The sequence below is a fragment of the Perissodus microlepis genome, chromosome 2 (genome assembly GCF_051167445.1).
Source record: "Perissodus microlepis isolate ML-2025 ecotype Zambia chromosome 2, ASM5116744v1, whole genome shotgun sequence".
Taxonomy (NCBI): Eukaryota; Metazoa; Chordata; class Actinopteri; order Cichliformes; family Cichlidae; genus Perissodus; species Perissodus microlepis.
In genome coordinates this window covers 20,850,513-20,871,971 of record NC_140462.1, presented here as the reverse complement: position 1 = coordinate 20,871,971, position 21,459 = coordinate 20,850,513, and the positions used below count along the sequence as shown (strand labels likewise).

At 39.6% G+C, this 21,459-nt stretch overlaps 1 protein-coding gene across 1 annotated transcript; it reads left to right on the top strand.

Moving 5' to 3' along the window:
• Positions 1 to 15,333: 15,333 nt before the first annotated feature.
• Positions 15,334 to 20,939, top strand: LOC146392717 (general transcription factor II-I repeat domain-containing protein 2-like). Its single transcript, XM_084952064.1, has 3 exons — positions 15,334 to 16,020; positions 16,078 to 16,233; positions 20,829 to 20,939. Exons 1-3 carry the CDS (start codon positions 15,334 to 15,336, stop codon positions 20,937 to 20,939), a joined length of 954 nt encoding a protein of 317 aa, XP_084808190.1.
• Positions 20,940 to 21,459: the final 520 nt, after the last annotated feature.

The window sequence follows — 21,459 nt, the reverse complement described above, 5'->3', positions numbered from 1 at the left end:
CCCCCCACACCCTCTAGCAGATCATTACATGAAGGAACCTTTTAAAAAAAACAAGCGCGTCCATGCTCACAGGTGTACACACGGGTGATCACACCCACAAACTACACCTTTTTTGGCTCCTACCTCAAAGCACACTGTGTTCTGTTGATCTTATGTGCTGCACAATAATGTTTAATATTTAGTATTTACTGTCATATTTCCATATATTATTGTGATGTTGTTTATTCTATTACTCTTGTTCTCCTCTGCTTGTTTTCTTTTTTCTTTCTCAACAGGTGATCCAGGTGATCGATAGATGCATTTTTTTTTTTTCTGCCCATTCTGTTGGTTTTTGTTTTTTGCCCTTGTCCCTCTTCTCAGCTGTTTCTCTTTCCCTCTTTCTTTCTCCCCTTCTTTCCCCCAGTCAAGTCTGTCCCGTATTCAGCAAGTGAAAATAAAATAAACAATAAAAGGTGAATCAAATGGACCATTACGGCAAGGCTGGGATGGTCAATTTGGTAAAGTAAATCCGTTGGGCATCTTTCTTCGCCTTTAGACAATAATTCTGATGGCAAAAGAGCCAAACGGGACAGGCAAAAAAAAAAAAAAAAAAAAGAAAACCTGGGAGCTTAACTCACAGGATATTTATGTTGGCACGGCTGGAGTGGCAGCGTTTGTTGCGCTCCATGAAGACCGAACGAGCTGGTACAGAAAGGGGGATGAAGCAGTTCCACATGTGTCGCTGGCAATACATGGGGGTCATCAAGCAAAAGATTTAGGCCTGATGGTTAGAACAGCCACACGGGCCACAGATTGGCAACAAACACAGCTCACTGATGTCTCCTACTCGTATTTCTGTGACGGCTGTTGAGTATTTTAGAACATAAACATCTAAGATGAACACACGGACAAGTTGACAGGACAACACAGGTACATGTTTAAATTCTTAAGATCATGTTTAAACTCACAAATCCTTCCTTAAGTAAGTCACTTGTGTTGTTCAATCAGCAGAAAACATCTCACAATTTGACTATCTTAACCGCTAAATTTATTGTTTCATCACTGGTTGGTCATACCAGTCTCTTTCTTTTCTTTTTTTTTAAAGTTAAGCTGTTGTCCTGCAACCCGTAGAGTTTATTTGTTAGTAGTGGATAAACTTAACATTTAACAACAAGTGTGTGTTAAGTTTCCCTGCTTCAACCTGAAAAATCTTCCCGTGTTCATAAGTGTAAGCTGCTTTTGATTGCGTGTGTGTGTTTTTGTTTCACCTTTTGTTGCGATGCTCCGGACACTTTCTCAACCTCCACAAGTCAGTTGGCCCCAATAAAACCTTAATTTCTCCTCTAATTCTCTCCTCGCTGCTGTCCATTCCACAGCCGCTGATTCTTGCTGGGTGTGGTTCCCATTATGTTAATCTATCATTTTGCTCTGGCCGCTGTGCTTGTGGTGGACGGTTGATCCAGCTCCGTAGCCACCTGTATTAACACACTAAGAGATTTATTTAATATAATTTTCACTCTGTACCACTATACTAAATAAAATGTCTCTGCAAAAAAAAACCCCAAACAAACTAGAAAATAAAATTTAAAAAGACAAGGGTTAGAGATCAGAAAGAACAAGAGAGACTCTATGATTCAGTTAGAAGTAATCCATATTGTGTCTTTTGTCCTGTCTTCCTCCACCAAACCCCACCCAGTTGCAGCAGACGGCTGCACAGCCTGGGTCTGTTGGAGCTTTCTTCCTGTTAAAAGGGAGTTCTTCCTTCCTGCTGTTATCAAGTGCTTGCTTATAGACTTAAAGTAACTGTTGTGGTTTGGAGCATCATAAATAAATTGAATTGAGCTGAATTAAACCTAAAACCTTAAATGATAAATGATAAATAAATGCCAAAATTAATGCAAAATAATATTAACAAAGTATTAAGTAATTAACTAAGTAGTAACTGATTACAACTGCCAATTAAAGGATTAAAGTGTATACTCAAAAATACAAGATTTATTTTGATAAGCCACAATGAGGGTAGCATGGTGGCACGGTGGTTAGAACTGTTGCCTCACAGTAAGTTTCCCGGGTTCCTCCTGACCCGGGAAACTTACTGTGTCTGCGTGGGTTCTCTTCGGGTACTATAGAGTCCTTCCACAATCCTAAGACATGTGGTTACAGAGGTTTGGTTGATTGGTCATTTCTAATTATCCACAGGCATAAATGTGAGTGTGAATGCTTGTAGGTCTCTCTGTGTTAGCACTGCAACAAACTAGCGCTGTCCAGAATGTACAGTCTCAGGTTGGTGCACTCTAAAGTCTGTTTTACCTGTTCCACTGTGAGACTGCTGAAAATCTCTGGCTTCTCATGTTCATACATAGTATTTGGAGTTTAGGTTTTCTATCACTAGACCAGAATGTCTCAGGGTCCTTTCAGTTCAGTTAGGCAAACTCTAAGCCTGATTTCATTTGTCTTCTAGTCATAATACCTTCTGTGTAGCTGATCTACTGTTAAAGTCTGAGTGATAAAGAACTTCTGAGATGGTTGTGTTTGTAACACATTTTTTCATTCTGGAAAGATTTCCAAAAGTGTGTCACCCAGTTTGCTTGGCTCGCCAAGTCTAAGAAGACTTTAGTGGTCCCAAACTTCTTTCAAATCATACTGATCAAGATCTCTGTAGTCCTGGTAAAACTATAATTCCTTCATTGCTGAAGCAAACTTCATTGCTTGGATTTTGTGCTGATATGTTTGAATTGTAGGAGCTTATATACACGCAAAGGTATGTTTGTCACAGGCAAGAATGTCTTTGATCTCAGAATGTGCTGAAGATAATTATAATTTAAAAATTTACAGAAACTCTTTATTTGTTACCCACATCTTGCTGAATTATTTCCTGTAAAATATGTGTAGGCTCACCATACATTAAAACATGAATGTAGCTTTCTAGTATGAAAAAGTGCCCCAAACCTGCAGTCTTTTTAATGGTCCCTAGGGAGGACATCTGTGGGTGCAAAAAGACTTCTGGTTGTGCAAATGTCAAGCAAACTTGACTTGATCTTATTGTGATATAAGACACTTCCTGAATCAACATTAAACTCATTTATAAATTATGGTCATTCAAAGTGACAGGTTGTTAGCCTGTGAGGATATACTAGACAATCATTCTGTCAGTCACAGTGAGTGTTCAGTTTCAGTCAGATCCATCCTTTGGCCATCACGTCTGGTTGCAACAGCAAGATGATCAGATCATAGTTTCATAACACAACTTCATAATACAATTAACTATTGGGCAACAGTTTTATGCTATCAACGAGTCTTACATGCATGAAATGAGAGAAGCATTGCATTTACGTAAGTCGCATGATAGCAGTAACTTGATGAATAAACAGATTGTTCAGCATCAGGGGGTAAATAATCTCAGACACATATTTCAGGTTTATATGGCAGACTTGTTATAAAGCACTTCCAACCCTTCTATGATAAATCCTGTGCTCCACCATGGCTGTCAGATTTATCCAAATTCATATTTTGCTTGAAATAAAATGTCTCTGTCTGTGTTCATAATGTGGTTATATTTGTGCATTTTTAGTAGAACACTGGATGAGCTTTCCAATCACAGAGACACTTTTTTGCGACTCCAGCCTTCTGCGAATTTACATGCTTTAGTAAATCTGAGTGTGTACAAGAATCTGAGGTCTGAGGTAACAAGTCATGAAGTCTAATAAAAGACACATAGAGTACCTTATAAATATATATTAACATGCACACAACCTGCAGTCCAGGTGGAACTGTCGCATTTATCCTCTGCAGCATGCAGTACTTACAATTGATACAAATACAGCAGTTATTATACAGCACTGAAGAACAACAGATGAATAAACCATCTGTGTTTGTGTATATGTGTTACCGCCTGATTTTAGATGTGTGTATGCATTGTATTTCATGCATCTGTTGATGTGGCTGCGCTCTGTCTTTGGAATAAATGCAGCACTTTTTGCAGTGATTTGTCAGAGAAGTATGGCTGCTTGATAAAGTGAGTTTGAGAATCATGTTGGCATTCCTATTCATCGGGATTTGTCAGTGTTCTCTCCCCTCTACTCTGTTTCTGTCATGCAGCATGCTCGTTTTCCTCTGTTTCTCTATCTTTGTCGTCATTCCCTCCTCTGTGTTTTCTATCACAAAAAATATATTTTTCAAACAAACAGCATTCATTTTTTTCTCCATTACTACTGTCTGCCTTTTCAATACTATCACTGTCAGCTCCTTCTGTGCCATTTTACGAAATAAAATGTCTCTATCCGGTCGTTAAGTCTGACGTCACTAGCCGTGTCTGGGCCTAAACTCCGCTGCAGGTCCATATATCAAACGATCACTATGGCATTACTGAGAGTTGAAAAACTGTCTAAAGTCTTTCATCTTTAATAAAATGATCAGCGTTCTGCTCTACCAGGTGCAACAATTGAGTTTAACATCCAGGCATCCATGAAAACGGAATTTATGACATTTAACGGAGTTAGAAGTTAGCAGGAAGTTAGCTCGCTAGCTTCTATCTAAATACAATATACCATGTCCTGACTGCGGGGTTTTGGAAACAAATTAAAACGTACAGCTCTGTTACCACTTCCAACATAAATGAAGAGAGAAAACTAAACAGCAGTGACATTTGTAGGGTTACTGAAGTTTGGCTAGCTGGTATATAATGATGTGCTACGTGACCGCTAGCGACAGAGCTATGTTAGCATAATATAAACAAGCTAACTTTTTTTCCACTCGATAAAAGTTAACGTGAGTGTTCTCGGTGGTCAGGAACAAATGTAATCGCATGGCAGGATGCTGTAAAAGGACCAAACTTCACTCAGGAGAACAACTGAGATAATCCATCCACAATACGAGGTTAGTCATTCATATACTGCTGCATGGGCTGGGCTGTAGTTACATCCTAAGGTTTAAAAACTGAGCTTAAATAAATGATTAGCGGTAATAAAAGCCGAGGGAGGTCAACAGTGATCACTGACTGTTTTAGGAGCTTTAACATTAAACATGTTAACAACACAAAAGCCATATTAAACACAGACTACTTTAGGCCCGGAAGTAGGATTCGTCACGTCATCACTTAACGACCGGATAGCATCTTTGTTTAGCTGTCAATATTTTACTATATCAATACACCTTTTTTAGAAAAAAGAGTAGCTGTCATGGTGCTGGGTCGTTGACCCAGCATTTTGTGTTTGGCATTATGTTTGTTATCATTATCTGATTTGATGTTTAATTTCTTCATGGTTATCTTTATTCGTATGTAGGTTTCATTCACAGGGTTTCCAGTTCTAAGGTTTATTTCCTGTGCTGTCCCCCCCGGTACTTTGTTCGTGTTTCTGAGTTTGTGTTTGTGAATTTCCTGTTTTACTTTGAAGGTCTTTGTCTGTTATCACTGTTTTCAGCTTGTATTTTCCTGTCGTCTTGTGAATAATGATAAGCTGTGCTTCCCTCCTGTGTGTCATTGCCTGATTACCTTGTGTGTGTGCAGTGTTGGGAAGGTTACTTTTAAACTGTATTCTACTACAGATTACAGAATACATGCGTATTCTGAATACTTTGGATTACGTAATATATTATCATGCTGTTTAAAACTACATGAATGTGATTTATTACTATTACTGAAGGTCCGCGGCTCCGAACCGCAGTAAAGGGACCTCTGGCTAATACGTCGGGTTCCGTGTCGGGCTCATAGCCGAAAAATAGCTTTACTTTGTTGTCTGGGTCAAGTTTGCTAGCGAGAGACAGAGAGAAGCATTGAAAGGCTGCTCCAACGGAACTTATTGTTTCGGAGGAAAACATGAACACGGTGTACAGTCGAGTCTTAACAGCGTACTTGCAGCTGGGCTCGTCAGGCACTCTTCTTGGCTGCAGTGGTTATTATTATATTTACATGCTTCCAGCTCCTGTTTCTGCTCAATGGCAACTCCTACTTTTCCACTCTCCTTTTTCTCCCTCCTCGCGCTCACAGACACATAACGCGTCTGTTCTCCCTGCGGCACGGACTACACTGCCCATGAGGCTACATTCTTTAGGGCTATGCCTGTAGCATTCTGCCCATTAGCTTACCACAACAACAACATCAAAAAGGCGCTCTCTCACCCAGGAAACACACAGTCGCAGAGAGAGCGCACATCACCCTGTAACCATGGCTACCGTAACGCTGCCGCCTGGAACAACAGAACATAGCTGTCAAACAAAACCCAAACAGTCCTGACCCGTGACAATATGAAACAGGAAAATACCGCCGTGTAATCCCTTTATTTCAACAAAGTAACTGTATTCTAAATACCACCTTTTTAAATGGAATACAGTTACTCATATTTTGTATTTTAAATACGTAACGGCGGTACATGTATTCCGTTACTCCCCAACACTGTGTGTGTGTATATATATATATATATGTTGTGTCCCAAAACGTTGGCTGCATCCTTCGGAGGATGCATTTGAAGGCTGATTACGTCACAGCCAGGTGACGAAGGCTGTCCCAATTCGTCGACTCCTTCAAATGCGGCCGACAAATGCGTCCTTCATTTCCCCAAATTTGAAGGATGGGTCGGGTGTGTCCTTCGTGGACCACCATATCCCAGAATTCATAGCGCGGCCCAGTCAATTTCAGTTTCCAACAATGCTACTAAGTTTTAAAATTACTCTTATTAATCTTTCTGGGTCACAAAATAAACTTTTAACATATTTTCAGGCGAGAAAGTAGCTGTGTAAACTTCAAACATCAGCTTTGTGTATCAAGACATCGCATATTTGCAAAAGTGCTTCTTTTACCCACCCACTTGATAGCTAGCCGGGGGGTTCAGTGGTCACACGAGCCGGCGAGAGCAGCGGACTCCCGGCTTCATCGGATAACTTAAAAATGTGATTGTTTAGCTTTTTTCTGTGTTTTATTTGTTCCGGAGTAAATCGGTTTGGCTGAGATCAAAGTTATTAGACTAAATAAAACTTTATTAATCCATCGGGTGGGTTCCTCCGGGATTTTTACACAGCTGAATAAAAGTCAAACAGAAAACTGATTAAACAGAAGTGTGAGACGGTCGAGAACTAACGCCAGTGTCCTGGCTCCACCGACACAGCGGTGACGCAAATCTGAAGGCTAGACCGTCCCATTTCACAGCCTCGCACTTCCAGCCTTCTCGGTCTTAGAAGGACCCGGCCCACGTAGACCACGAAGGCCGGGTACTCCGAAGGATGCAGCCTACGTTTTGGGACACAGCTATAGAGCGGGTGTCGGTCTGTGCTCTGTGTTGGCTCGTCTGCATTCCATGGTGTTTTGTTCTTTGGTCTGCGTCTCTTTGCTCTTTAGTTTTCCCAGTTTAGGTGTTTAGGTTTCTTCAGTAGCTTCTCGTGCCTCATTACCCATTTTTTGTCACTCTGGCACTTGTAAATAAACTCTCACTCATATCATCAGTCGTTGCCTGCATTTTGGGTCCTTTTCCTCCAACACCACACGGCTCGCCCCGGCAGCCATGACAGTAGCATACACTTACTATAAAGAAAAATTTATAGTGGTACTTTTGCTCGGCTGCACTCTTCTTTGTGATTTTCAACTTTTATGAATTAATTTTAATGAGTTAAGTCAAGAAAGTGAGAGAGAACCAGATCCTAATTTCTACATTTCTACTTCTAGGCAAGCAGGGTCTTTCATTGTTTTACTGTCCAAATTCTAAAGTACAAGGTAGAAATGAGAATGACAAACAATCCATACTTATATATATATATCTATATATATATATATATATATATATATATATATATATTTCCATGAATACAGCCATAACTTTAAAAAACATTTTTTTAGTAGGACCAAGAGGTCTGGACTTCTGATAGAGCTCCAGATGAAAGTCGAGGAATTTATGTGACAAGCACCAAGCTCAATGCCTTCACAAAAGACAAAAGAAAAAAAAGAAAGAAGTAAAAAACAGGGACTTTTGCAGTTTGCTGACCTAAAAAGGATTGACACAGACTAAGAAAGCAAATTCAGCTTAAGTATTTATTGACGTGTTAGTGAATAAGCAGATCTAATGCAGTGAAATCTGTGTTGTTCAGACTCACACATGGGAACTCTGTGGAGGAGGAAAAACAGTGTTAATGATGCCTCAAAAGAGGTTGTGGATTGTAGAAACTGGAAATTGGTCTTACTTGACTGGAAGATGAGTTCAGTCCCAGGAGGTCCACTTGGGTGACAGGTGGGTTTCCAGAGGTGTGTAAGCAGAACCGGAGGAGAGTGGGCAAGCAGGTGAGTCCTTTTCTTTTGAAGTTGATTCACAAGTGGATGTGATATTAACAATGCAACAAGGACAACCTGTCATTAAATACCCATCACACGATAACATGATCTGGTACAGGTGTATTAAGGATGAAGCAGACGGACAGATCAAACACCCAATGCACACCTCACCTCTCCACCAGTGACTAAGTAACCAAGACTTTAAATAAAAGCACAAACCCTCAACCTGATGCACTACAACATTTCTAAGTACAGGCTTGACAATGAGGATGTGCTACTTCTGAAAGAGATAATGCAACACTGGAAGTCTCACAGGCAAAGCCACTGTGGAGGAAGGTAAGAACATAAGATGGTCCAGTCCTAATTGCATAATTCCTTAAGTATCTAGTTCCTGTCCTTAAAGCTTTTTAAACAAGCCAAACTATTCTTGTAGCTCACTCAAGTTTGAAAAGTTCTAGCCATTTTATTGTCTTTTGTGATTGCCTGTTAGAAGGCCAGCATGGTGTACTCAGGCCTGCTAAAAATATTTCTGGTATGCAAAACCTCCAGTTTAAACTGTTCTCCAGGTGCTAAAAAGCTGTCTTTCTAGCTGCTTTCATCTGGCAGTTATGTCATGTGAAAACTAATTAAAGATTCCTGACTGACCTGCTGTGCTGTGTGTAACCGAAAGGCCCTGATGCAGGTCTGCAGTGCATATTGAGTTGGAAACTGCAGATACAGCTGAATACCTCAGGATCTTTCAGACTCCCAAGACTCATGCTGAACCACTGACTTGATGATTGGGGGTGTACAGTATGACATCACTTCAGAAAGCAGTTCCAATGATGAGGATGTGTAAGTGCATGACATGAGAAGAGGTGTACATCTTCTCTGAACTTGTCTAAACACACATTTAATGTCATTAGAACTTTCATCTGCAATTTCAGTTGTGGGCCTCTGGGATGATGCCCATCAGCATGACAGTTCTCTTCTGTAAAGACTTCTTCTGTTACTCCATCTGCTATCTTCACAGCAAATCACAGCAACAGTCGCCTCAAGGTGCTTTATATCGTAAGGTAGACCCAACAATGATACATGCAGAGAAAAACCCAACAATCATATGACCCCCTATGAGCAAGCACATTTGCGACAGTGGGAAGGAAAAACTCCCTTTTAACAGGAAGAAATCTCCAGCAGAACCAGGCTCAGGGAGGGGCGGGGCCATCTGCTGTGACCGGTTGGGGTGAGAGAAGGAAGACAGGATAGAAGACATGCTGTGGAAGAGAGGGACTAGCCAGAGCCAGGGAATAGCATGCATGTATGGACAAGAAAACAGTGGTGATTTTCTTAATTACATCTGATAAATTATCCCTGGGAGAGAGACAGGATAAATCAGGAGCTAACGGCTAATGGCAGTGACAGCTAACGCCAGACAGGTGATCTGTCATTTATAAGTTTAAAAAATTGTTTGATCCCTTTGCTGTATCAAAGCTGGGTTTTTATATAACACTACTGACTAATCTATAAAAATGTCTACTGTTGTGGCTCATTTCGTCAATGTAACCAAAATGTCTGAATGAATGTGCAAGGAACGTTAAAAATGTAAAAGCGATCTGCTTGTGATGCGAGAAAGACATCACAAGTTATCAATTTTACACTAAGTTAGATTGAAGAGGGCTCAGGAAAGCTCATTCACAAACCATCATGTCACAGTGATGAGTCTTACCACTAACGCTGCAGCCTCCTCCCTATAAACCTGCAGCCTCCTCCCTTCTCACTGACCAATCTTGTCATGTTGATATGAAAAGGAAAAAAAATATACATGAAGAGATGGCATGCAGGCAACAAATAGATAATAATAATAATAATAATAATAATGATGATGATGATGAAAAAAAGCAATTTTCTCAATTAGTGCCTTGTCCTGGTCAGGAGATGGTGGGGACAGAGACATTATATTTTTTCACATGTCCTAAGCAGAATAACAGGTCACAGATGCAGCAGCTTTTTCCAGTGAAAGAATTGAAGGTGTACCATTTAGTTATTTCATAGAACAAACAGGCATATTTTGAAGGGATTTGAACAAACATACTGTATACATACATACAAACAAATATACACACTTTAAATATCACATGGTTTGAATTTATGGTTTAATCTAAGTCTGGTGGTGTGTAGTGACTTTAACAGAAAGATAAGCAGAGACCCCAATTCACTTTGGCATATTTTAATTGATGTCTAAATTTAGATTTGACTGGATGAGCACTGCCGGTCAAGTGGACTGCTTATCCTGACAGAGGACCACTGTGTAAGTCACAGCTTCCCTAAGGATATCATGCAATGGTTAAATATGCCTGGCAATTCCCATAATGATGACAATTACTATATTAAATTCATGTATTTAAGTGAACAATGTTGCAAAAATCATGCAGAAATCAGTGTATATGTCTATGTAAACACACTCACTCTGACTGTCTCAGACACACATACTGTAGGCCCAGTGGAGGCACATAAAAGCAGGCTTTGCATCAAAGCTCTTCTCCTTTGGGATGACTGTGGACAGCTAGCCGGAGGTGTGGCTCTTTTCTCTGTGGGAATTTTTCCTATTTGTGTGTACTGATGTTAGGAACGGCATAGGGACTGCAGGCCTAGGGTTCACGTGTCTGGCTCAGCCTTCCTCTGCTCCCCTTTGTTCTGTGTTTGTTGCTGTTATATCACTTTGCTTCAAGTCTGCTTTCAGTTTTTTTGTTTGTTTTTTTAATTTGTTTCACGTGCTTTAGATTTTTTCAGTTCTGCTTTCATTTTTTTCCTTAAATTTTAGTCGCTCTTAGAGACAGTCTATGCAACATCTGTCATATTTATTACACACGTTTATTTTGTTACCAAAGGTAACAAAACAGGAAAAGAAAAACACAAATGTTCAAAAATGAAAATGTAGGCTGTTGTTTTGTGTGTTCTAACAGTGGGAACCTCCCATGCACATCTTACATGAATGTTTTCTGTGCAGGATAAAATAACTACTCCAGGTTAGGTACTTTTAGCTGCCCTGAAAAACTCCTGGTAAGGGCTAGACAATAATTAGTTAGACTTAAGGAAGACAATTTCAACAAGCACTTTTTTCAAAGCCCAGGAATCCATCAGAAACTACAAAATTCAGGTTTTACTTTGTTTTATTTTGTCCAAAAGTCTTTTAGTTTCAGTGTACCCCTTTAATATTTTTGTCTCTGTATGCAGCAGATGTCTTATTACAAGAAACTCTATTACAAGTGGATAAAAGTACCAAAACTGGTACATGAATCCTTCTGATGAATCCTTTTCATTTTCTTCAGAACAGGTTAGGGTTCAGAGCTGGCTCAGTTAAAAAAGTTGGTGATTTGATCCACATCGCCTTTCTCTGCAAATCATGGTGTCCTTTGGCAAGATAGGAGATAGTCAAATCCCCCAAAATCCATCAGGTTTCAAGTGTGCAAGCCATCTAACAACACATAATATACACTCAACAGCCACCTGTTCAATTGCTTGATAATGCAAATATTTAATCAGTCGATCACATGGGAGCTAATCTGTGCAATATAAGCTTGTCAGTTAAGACAACCTGCTGAAGTTCAAACTCAGCATTAGAATAGAAAAGAAAGGTAATTTCAGCGGCTCTGGGCAGCTGTAGCTCGGGAGGTAGAGCAGGTCATACACTAACTGGAAGGTTGGTGCTCAGTCTCTGGTAATCCTTGAGATAGAAAGGACTAAGGTGTTGAAAAAAGTGCTGCTATGAATGGATGAATGAGGCATGTTATATAAAGGTTTCAAAATGGCATAGTTTTTGGTCTCTGGTATTTCAGAAACTGCTGATCGACTGGAATTTTCCCACACAACCATGTGTAGGGTTTACTGACAGTGGTCCAGAAGAGAGAAAATACCCCTTAATCCTGCAATTTTGGACAATATTGGAAAATATTGCCTGGTGTGATGAAACTAGATATCTGGGGCAAAATCGGGATTGTAGTAGGGTCAGGATCTGGAGTAAACAACATGATTTGTATTAATGGTGTCCACTAAGTAATCAACTTTATAATGTGGTTACATATTACATGTGTTACATGAATTGGCCAGTAGACTAGTTAGATAGCTGTGCAGCACAGTAGTGCTGTGGTTAGCTGCACCTGAAGTAAGTGGATGTGGCAGCACAGGGCATTTGTGTAAATAAGCCTTTATGTGATTGAAACATGGATCCCTGAATAGCACAAGTCCAAACCTAATGCCATAAAGGTGGTAAAAGAATTTTATAAATTTTCTGTCTTTGTTTATAGAGGTTGTTACAGTTAAATTATGCACTGCTAGTCAAAAAAATGGTCCAGGAAAGCTCTTCAATTCTTAACTAAGTCAAGCATAAACAAATGCATGTTCATCCTAAATCTAACTGCTGTTGTTTGTTACGTCTTGACATTTGATGGTTCTTTCTCTCTCATTAACAAACCATTAAAGTTATGAAAGGATGGCAGTCATGCTTCATCATCCGGTCTGCAATATTTACTTGGGTGACAACATTGTACTGTCATTTCCAGCAGCAGGAATCTTAATGCTAGTGTCACTCATATAGCCTAGGCAGGGTATGCTATTATGTTAACTACTGTTATATGAAAAATCTTTCTATTTTGATGCTGCAACATGATGTAATAGTTTGGAAAAGATGCAATGAAATTTTCAGAAGCTACAGTGTTGCTGTGGGACCACAAATGAAAGAAGGTTTATTATTAATTCTCATTGTCGGCCATTACCTGGAAGCAGGACTCACAGCAACACCTACACAGACTCTTAGATAATGGTTAAAAAAAGGCACATCAATTACAGATGAACACCTTAATATAGAAATGAAACTAGCAGTGACAATTTAATAGCAGTGAAAGCTATGAAGAAAAAAACTTCTCATTAAATCTTTGACACCTACTGTCAGAGAAGGTGACAGTCGGATTAGGGACTGCACATCAAGTATTTATGTCCCTTTAGAAAATATATTTACATATTTTGACAATATTTATTTATTTTTGAAGCCTTGAAATACATGCACACCTCAGCATTGAAAATAAAGAGAAATACTGTGTCAGCAACTTGGAAAAAGTCCCAGTTAAATGACCAACAGAGGCTTGCATTTTTGCTTTAAGTAAGCTGACACTCTTTGACAGTTTGTGCTTCCAAGAAATACAACAACAAAACCAGCTTAGATTCCACAGTCTGGATCCCAGACAAGTGTGTCAGGGCTCATGGCAGATGTGGCCAGGACGACTGGCTGTTCAAAAGCGTTTAACATAAATCTAAATCTTGTATTTCTATCTGAGTTATAACAGAGAGTTTTTTCTTTGGACAGTCACACGAATGAACCAACATGGAGGTTATGGCTTCATGTTTACAGTAATGAAAACATAGCCCCAGAATTAATTTAACAGCAATGAAATACTTCAAAGACACTTAAAATTCTGAGACTTGGTCCAAATTGTTACAGCCTGGTAAATGGCATATTTGCCCACATTTGCCTGCCATTTAAACGAGCCTTAGGTTCCTCTATGTTTCAGCCTTAAAAATCTTTTGTGGGCAAAAGATAAAAGTTTTGTTATAGTTTCCATTCACAGTTTCTATATTAACCTGAGTAAATACAGCTAAACAACCTTAGACAGATGAATAATTTGTATTCCATGAACAAAAATGACTTTTACTTTTGAAATTCTTTTCATAAATCAATGAATCTCTCTTTATGCTAATGTGTGTTTCTTCAATTCTCTGCTGCTTACAGCAAAGCCAAGTTAAGCCATCACAAGTCACTGCTGAAAGCTGATTTTCCATTATACTTTTCTATGATCAAATTTATGGTAGTACACAAAACCAATTTGAAAATGTTTTTACAGCAGGGAGCTACCAAGATTCTCTGTAACCTAAAAATTGATTCATTTCCTGCTGGGAAAATCTGAATTCTCTGTGTTTCTTGTATAAGTTTCTTGTATAAGGACACAAAGCTTTGTGTCCTTATACAAGAAACACTAGAGAGCTCTCTTTAGTTCCCTGCGTTGTCTTAGACAGTTTTAGTATATTAAAAATAAATAAATAAATCAGACCATGCGTACCCAGTTGGGAAATCTTGCGTCTCTTATCTGTTGCAGAATTATGGTTTTGTGTTTGCTGATGCATTGCTGCAATGAACTGCAATGGCTAATGAGATGCCCGTGCATACAAAACATGCTTTAATACAAGTGCTACCTGTTAAGCTGGTGCACAGAGATATTGTTGTGCATTTTGATTCAAGATTCAAGATTCTTTATTTGTCACGTGCATAGTTATACAAGAACAACATGCAGTGAAAAGTGACCTATATGCTCCTCAACTATGCAAAAACAGAGAGAACATTATATACACTGAGTGAATATATACAAGGAGGACATTATGTGCAATAAGTGAGTGAATTATATACATTATATAAGTAAAATAAAATAAAAAAATCTGGAAATTTTACAGTTTGACTGTAAAATTTGATTGTATTTTGTATCGCTGTCTGATTTGGTTAGCCAATAAACATTAAATTATGTGGTTGGGAATGGCCAGATTAAGACATTAAATTACATGGTGTGGTTTAGGCATTTCATTACAACATTGAGTTTAGACTTTAAATTGGGATTTAGGGTTAGGGGGGAAAAAGTCATGATTTGGTCTGAAATACACCCTTTCCAAATGTTTAACCGACATTAATAGGGCTTCTTGCCCCATCAGCAAAGAGCTTCTCTGCACTTCCTCTCTTCTTGGATGGTTACACATCCAAGAACAGTACTTTTGGCTCTAGTCCGGAACCGGCCCGCCAGGGGGTTTAGTCCGCCCGGGGATAAATTTGCATTATTAAAAAAAAAAGAATAAACTTCATTTTCTTTAAAATCTGCAGTTCCTATGTTGTTCGCTAGGGGCGTTGTGTTTTAGTCAGTTCAATCGCTTTACCCGCTTTTTCTCTTGGAACAGGCACCCTCATCAGCAAAATGTCTTTGTCAAAAAAGAGAAAAGTGGACACAGAGTGTCGGATTTTTCAAAAAAAATGGACTTCTTCCTATATGTTCACGGAGGTGAATGGGAAACCCGTGTGCCTAGTGTGCATGCGGCAAGTTTCGGTGCTTAAGGAGTACAATATTCGGCGCCACTATGAAACTCAACATGGTGAAAAATACAACAGCTTGCACGGAGAACTGAGAAAACAGAAGGTAAATGAAATGTTGGTTGGTCTGAGGAAACAGCAATCTGTTTTCACCCGGAGCCGAGATGTCAGTGATGCTGCGGTGAAAGCCAGCTATGTAATTGCTAGCCAAGTAGCATTAGCATCAAAGCCGTACTCTAAGGGGGAGTTCGTCAAAAACTGCATGCTGAAGGCTGCTGAAATTGTGTGTCCTGAGAAGCGACAAGCTTTTGCCAATATTAGCTTGACGAGAAATACCGTGGCAGACAGGATTTCGGAACAATCGGCAGATTTGGACAGCCAACTGAAACGCAAAGTGGAGTCATTTCTGGCATTTTCTGTTGCAATTGATGAGAGTACTGATATTACAGACGTCGCTCAACTGGCCATATTCATTCGTGGAGTTGATGATACTTTGACTGTCACAGAGGAGTTTCTCGAGTTGGTGCCTATGACCGACACCACAACAGCTGAGGACATTTTCCGCTCCGTAGTTGGAGCACTGGACAGGGTCGGGGCGGACTGGTCCCGCGCCGTAAGCCTGGCCACTGATGGTGCGCCGCCAATGATCGGGAAAAAAGCAGGTGTTGTGACCAAGTTCAGAGAGAAAGTACAAGCCGCAAATAGAGGGGGTGATTTTTGGACATTTCATTGCATTTTGCATCAGGAGGCATTATGCTGCAAGTCCTTAAAAATGGATCACGTCATGGAGGTGGTTGTCCGAACTGTTAATTTCATCCGAGCCAGAGGTCTCAATCATCGTCAGTTTGACAGCCTTCTCAGTGACTGTAACATTACCCATGGTCTGCCATACCACAATGAGGTAAGATGGTTAAGCAGAGGTGCTGTGCTGAAGCGCTTCTTTGATCTACGTGGGGAAATCGGACAATTTATGGAGAAAAAAGGAAAACCTGTTAAGGAATTACAGTGCCCACTTTGGCTGCAGGACCTTGCATTTATGGTTGATATAACAGAGCACTTGAATAATCTGAACAGAATGTTGCAGGGACGCAAAACAAGTGTAACACAGTATTATGACAGCATACATGCATTCAAGTTAAAGCTCACGTTATGGGAGACGCAGATAGCAAGCAGAGACCCTGCTCATTTTCCCTGTCTCCGAGATGTGTGCGCAGCAAGTGTTAATCCTGACGTGAAACAGTACAAAGACAAGATTTCAGGGTTGCTGAGGGAATTTGAGAAACGATTTCAGGTCATTAGCGAACTCGAGACAGAATTCACAGTTTTTCGCTCACCATTCACAGTCAGAGCTTCTGATGTGCCTGTTGACATGCAACTTGAAATCATTGATTTGCAGTGTGATGTAGAATTGACAAATTTGCCTCTGTGGGCTTGGACACATTTTACAAGTATCTCCTACCACGCTATCCTAAATTGACAGCAATGGCTGCAAAAATGTTGTCCATGTTTCGGACTACCTACCTTTGTGAGCAAGTTTTCTCACTCATGACCATTAATAAAACAAAGCTACGCTCAAAGCTCACACATAAGCACTTAAATGAGATTCTGAAACTGGCTGCTACTCAGGATATGATGCCTGATATTGATGCACTTGTGCAGGCTAAAAGATGCCAAGTTTTAGGGGCAAATACTGAGCAAGACTAAATTCTATGGAATGCTGCTTTGAACGTTGCACTATAAAATAAACAAATGTGAATATTTGCTCTAGTAATTGCTGTGAAAGTCAGTGGTAGTCAGAAACAGATTTACAAGAGAAGACTATTGTTAAGTAAAAGATTATGTCTTATGCATGCCACATATGTTATCTATGTGAGTTTTTTTTTGTTTACATTTTATGCATTAACAAGGAAGGGGCCAAATTTACTTCATCAAATGTCTGTTTAAAACAGCTACCACTTAAGATTTCAAGTGTGTGGCCTCAATTTATGTGTTCAGAATTGCTTCCTAGATGTGGAAAATGGATTTTAAATTCATTCATTTCTTAATTTTAGATGTGTTTGATGTATTTTAACATGCAGGGCAGTGTTTTTAAGTTCCACAAAACTGTTTGTTGACTAAATGTTTTAAAACATTGTACAATCACTGTGATCAGATTTTTATGTATAATGCACTTAAATAAATGTTAAACTGAGTAAAATTGTAAAAGGACAATTAATTTAATGTAAAGATTTTTATAATTTATTTCTTCTTTGCACTAATACAAAGAAAAAAGTGGACTTACTGTTAGTTCTATGTAATTTTGGAATGAGTTTACTGGTCTGGCCCCCTTGAGATCAGATTAAGCTGTATGTGGCCCCCAGACCAAAATGAGTTTGACACCCCTGCTCTAGTCACTGTTTTCTTCTATTTCAGATGTTAAAGCGCTCCAACTGAACTCCATTTGAATGACCTGAACAATGCAGCAGTAGTACAAAATGCAGCACAATGTGGACCCCACTTGTCCAAGTATCACTAAAATGAGTTGAGAGTTGGTCACATAGTGACTTCTGGATATGTGAAACTGAATATTCCACCAGTAAATATTTTTCATGAGAACTACTAAGACATCATTCAGTAGAAATCCAGCTGGCTTTTTTCAGGAGTGGTTTATTATTTATCTGAACTTCTTCGTACTGAAAACTGTTTTTTATCTACATTCTTTGCGGCCCGAGTTCCCAAACACACTATACTTTATTGTAGTCACAGTAACATAATGGAGCTCTCTCAGTTTGACAGTTTTGATACTTTCTTAATATAAGAAAAGCTCATGATAGAGTTGCTATTGGATGATCACAGTAATCATTCATCCGTGTAATCCTCCTTATAGTCGCTGTTCTCGGAAAGCAAAGCTGTATCACTTTTTCTCTGCTCTCAGAGCAGAAAGTGCTGCTTCTTTCATTTGCTGAGTAGTACATCTTTTGTGCTTTTTAATAGTCTGTGTGATCCATAATCTGCAAAATAACCCCTGTTGGCTTCCCAGGACCCCACTTCAGGAAGCACTCTTTTGAAGTACCCATTTCCAGCACACAATTGCAAACTGAGTTTTGTCAAGTTATAAAATATACAGGAGAGCCAGAGTTCTGCACAAAGCATTCCAATGTAATGTGGTGATTCAGGGAAATTTATGTTATGGCAAATTTAAAATGTGCTTTAGCTCTGAATCTGCTTGACTAGATTACATTGAAGTAGCATAAGCTTCAGATATTGGGTATCCAGCTAGGACCAAACAGAATTAATAAATAAATAAATCAGTCTTTGAAGTCTTTCCTCTGTTAGAAAAGCTATCTGCTTACACTAAAACTTGCACTGAGAGTGTGGATTTGCGCCATTCAACTTTAGATCGAAAGTCAGTCCACCTAAAATTCGGCCAGAAAGGTAAAATCAGTCAGAAGCTTGACCCCACTAATGTACAGGGTGGGCCATTTATATGGACACCGTAATAAAATGGGAATGGTTGGTGATATTAAAGTCCTGTTTGTGGCACATTAGTATATGTAAGGGGGCAAACTCCTCAAGATGGGTGGTGACCATGGTGGCCATTTAGAAGTCGGCCATCTTGGATACAACTTTTGTTTTTTCAATAGGAAGAGGGCCATGTGACACATCAAACTTATTGGTAATGTCACAAGAAAAACAATGGTGTGCTTGGTTTCAACGTAACTTTATTCTTTCATGAGTTATTTACAAGTTTCTCTTTGTTCACAGCCATTGACATGTCAAAGAGGTTAACACGTGAGGAGCGGATCGAAATTGTGTTGATATCTGGTGAACGCAGTAACCAGGTCATTGCAGCAGATTTCAATGCAAGACACCCTACGAGACCACCCATCTCCCATGCTACAGTTAGCAAACTGCTTGCTAAGTTTTGTGAAACTGGTTCAGTATTGGATTTGCCAAAATGTGGACGCAAGAAAACTGTCACTAGTGAAGAAACATCAGTGGCTGTCCTAGCTTCATTCAGCAAGAGCCCACAGCGTAGCACTCGCCGCATGTCACTGGAGAGTGGCATTAGTCGAACATCCATTCGGCGGATATTAGCTACTCACAAATGGCACCCTTACAAACTCCAGCTATGCAGCATCTCAACAAGGATGACCCAGATCGGCGCACAGAATTTGCAGAATGGGCAAAACAAACATTGGAACAGGACCCTCAGTTCACACAGAAGATTTTGTTCAGTGATGAGGCAAACTTTTATGTGAATGGTGAAGTTAACAAACAAAACCACCGCTATTGGTCTGACACTAACCCACATTGGATGGATCCCTCCAAGACTGTTGGAACAACAAAAGTGATGGTTTGGTGTGGTATATGGGGTACAACGATAGTGGGTCCATTCTTCATCAATGGAAACCTCAAGGCCACTGGATATTTGAAAATTTGAAATTGCTACATGATGATGTGTTTCCCTCTTCATGCACTGAAGCTGGCATGTTCCCTGAGTTTTTCCAGCAAGATGGTGCACCACCACATTATGGGTGCCAGGTCCGAGCATTCCTAGATGAACAGTTTCCTGGAAAGTGGATTGGTCGTCGTGGGCCAGTTGAATGGCCCACACGGTCTCCCGATCTGACCCCCTTAGACTTTTATCTTTGGGGTCATCTGAAGGCAATTGTCTATAGTGTGAAGATATGAGATGTGCAGCACCTGAAACTACGGATACTGGATGCCTGTGCTGGCATTTCTCCTGTGGTGTTGCTATCAGTGTGTGAAGAGTGGGAGAAGAGGGTTGCATTGACAATCCAACACAATGGGCAGCACATTGAACACATTTTATAAGTGGTCAGAAACTTGTAAATAACTCATGAAAGAATAAAGTTACGTTGAAACCAAGCACACCATTGTTTTTCTTATGACATTACCAATAAGTTTGATGTGTCAGATGGCCCTCTTCCTATTGAAAAAAATAAAAGTTATATCCAAGATGGCCGACTTCTAAATGGCCACCATGGTCACCACCCATCTTGAGGAGTTTGCCCCCTCGCATATACTAATGTGCCACAAACAGGACTTTAATATCACCAACCATTCCCATTTTATTACGGTGTATCCATATAAATGGCCCACCCTGTATATCTACTAAGTTCTTTGCACTGCTTTATATATAATCTCTCTCTCACCCTACAACTGGGTGTGATGTGTGTGTTCCTCAAGCCTGGGTCCTCTACAATACACTTGGGAGTCTGAGGGTTCTGCACATTAATTTAGTGGTTCCTTCAACAACTTGTACTATATTCTCTTGTACCCCCTCTTCCAATGTTGCTGTCCACTGGGGTTGCCACATCTATCACAACTTGCTGCTTGTTTATCTGGAAGTTTAAGTTCCACAGGACCTTAGCCCTGTTGTTCTCTACCACCTTTGGTGGTGTCTCCCATTGGGAATTCTAACCCACATGTGGTATAATTGTTCCTCTACACTAATCTCTTGATTCTGCCTCTCGGTCTGTGCTCGCCCAGCTTGAGTCTTACATCCTGTTAGAATGCAATGAAAAGTCTCTTGAGCATGTTTGCACCATCTGCAGGTTGGGACCTGTCAGCTCTGGTAAACTCCTGCCTGTCAATGTCTAGCTAACTTCTGGTGTACAGTTTAATGTGATTCACATTCAGGAAGTAGCTAATGGTCACTTGACTCCTCAGTCTATAACATATATCCTCATACCATATCCTTCTCAGGACACAGATGATGGCTGTCTATATACTGTCCTTAACAAATTTAGTAGACCATCACCCTGTGTAAGGTTTATGCTTCAGCTTCCCCAAGTAAACAGTACTGGTACTTACCAAAATCATTTTTAGGGTTACTCTAACAGTTAATCCACCAATATTTGAAAGGTTGGTAATCTAAATGATATTTTAATGCTAAAATATAATTATTATTGTTGAACTGAAATGTTGGAAAACAAATTTTCAAATTCACTGTTTTACAAAAAAATAGAAAAATAGTAAAGTGCATTATTATTTTGACTAAGATGCACATTGCAGCTAATTACTTGCATTTGTTATTTACCTAATAAATGACAATATATTTACAGGTTTTGGACAGATTTCTGGGATATTTGTATTTTGCTCTTTTTATGACAGGTAGTGA

What these genes read in the sequence shown, in the direction of transcription:
- LOC146392717 (XM_084952064.1), top strand. Translation starts at nt 15,334, where the DNA reads ATGCGGCAAGTTTCGGTGCTTAAGGAGTACAATATTCGGCGCCACTAT. An exon ending in TGACCAAGTTCAGAGAGAAA is followed by an intron (nt 16,021 to 16,077) that starts GTACAAGCCGCA and finishes ATTTTGCATCAG; the next exon opens with GAGGCATTATGCTGCAAGTC. An exon ending in GTCTGCCATACCACAATGAG is followed by an intron (nt 16,234 to 20,828) that starts GTAAGATGGTTA and finishes GTGCTCGCCCAG; the next exon opens with CTTGAGTCTTACATCCTGTT.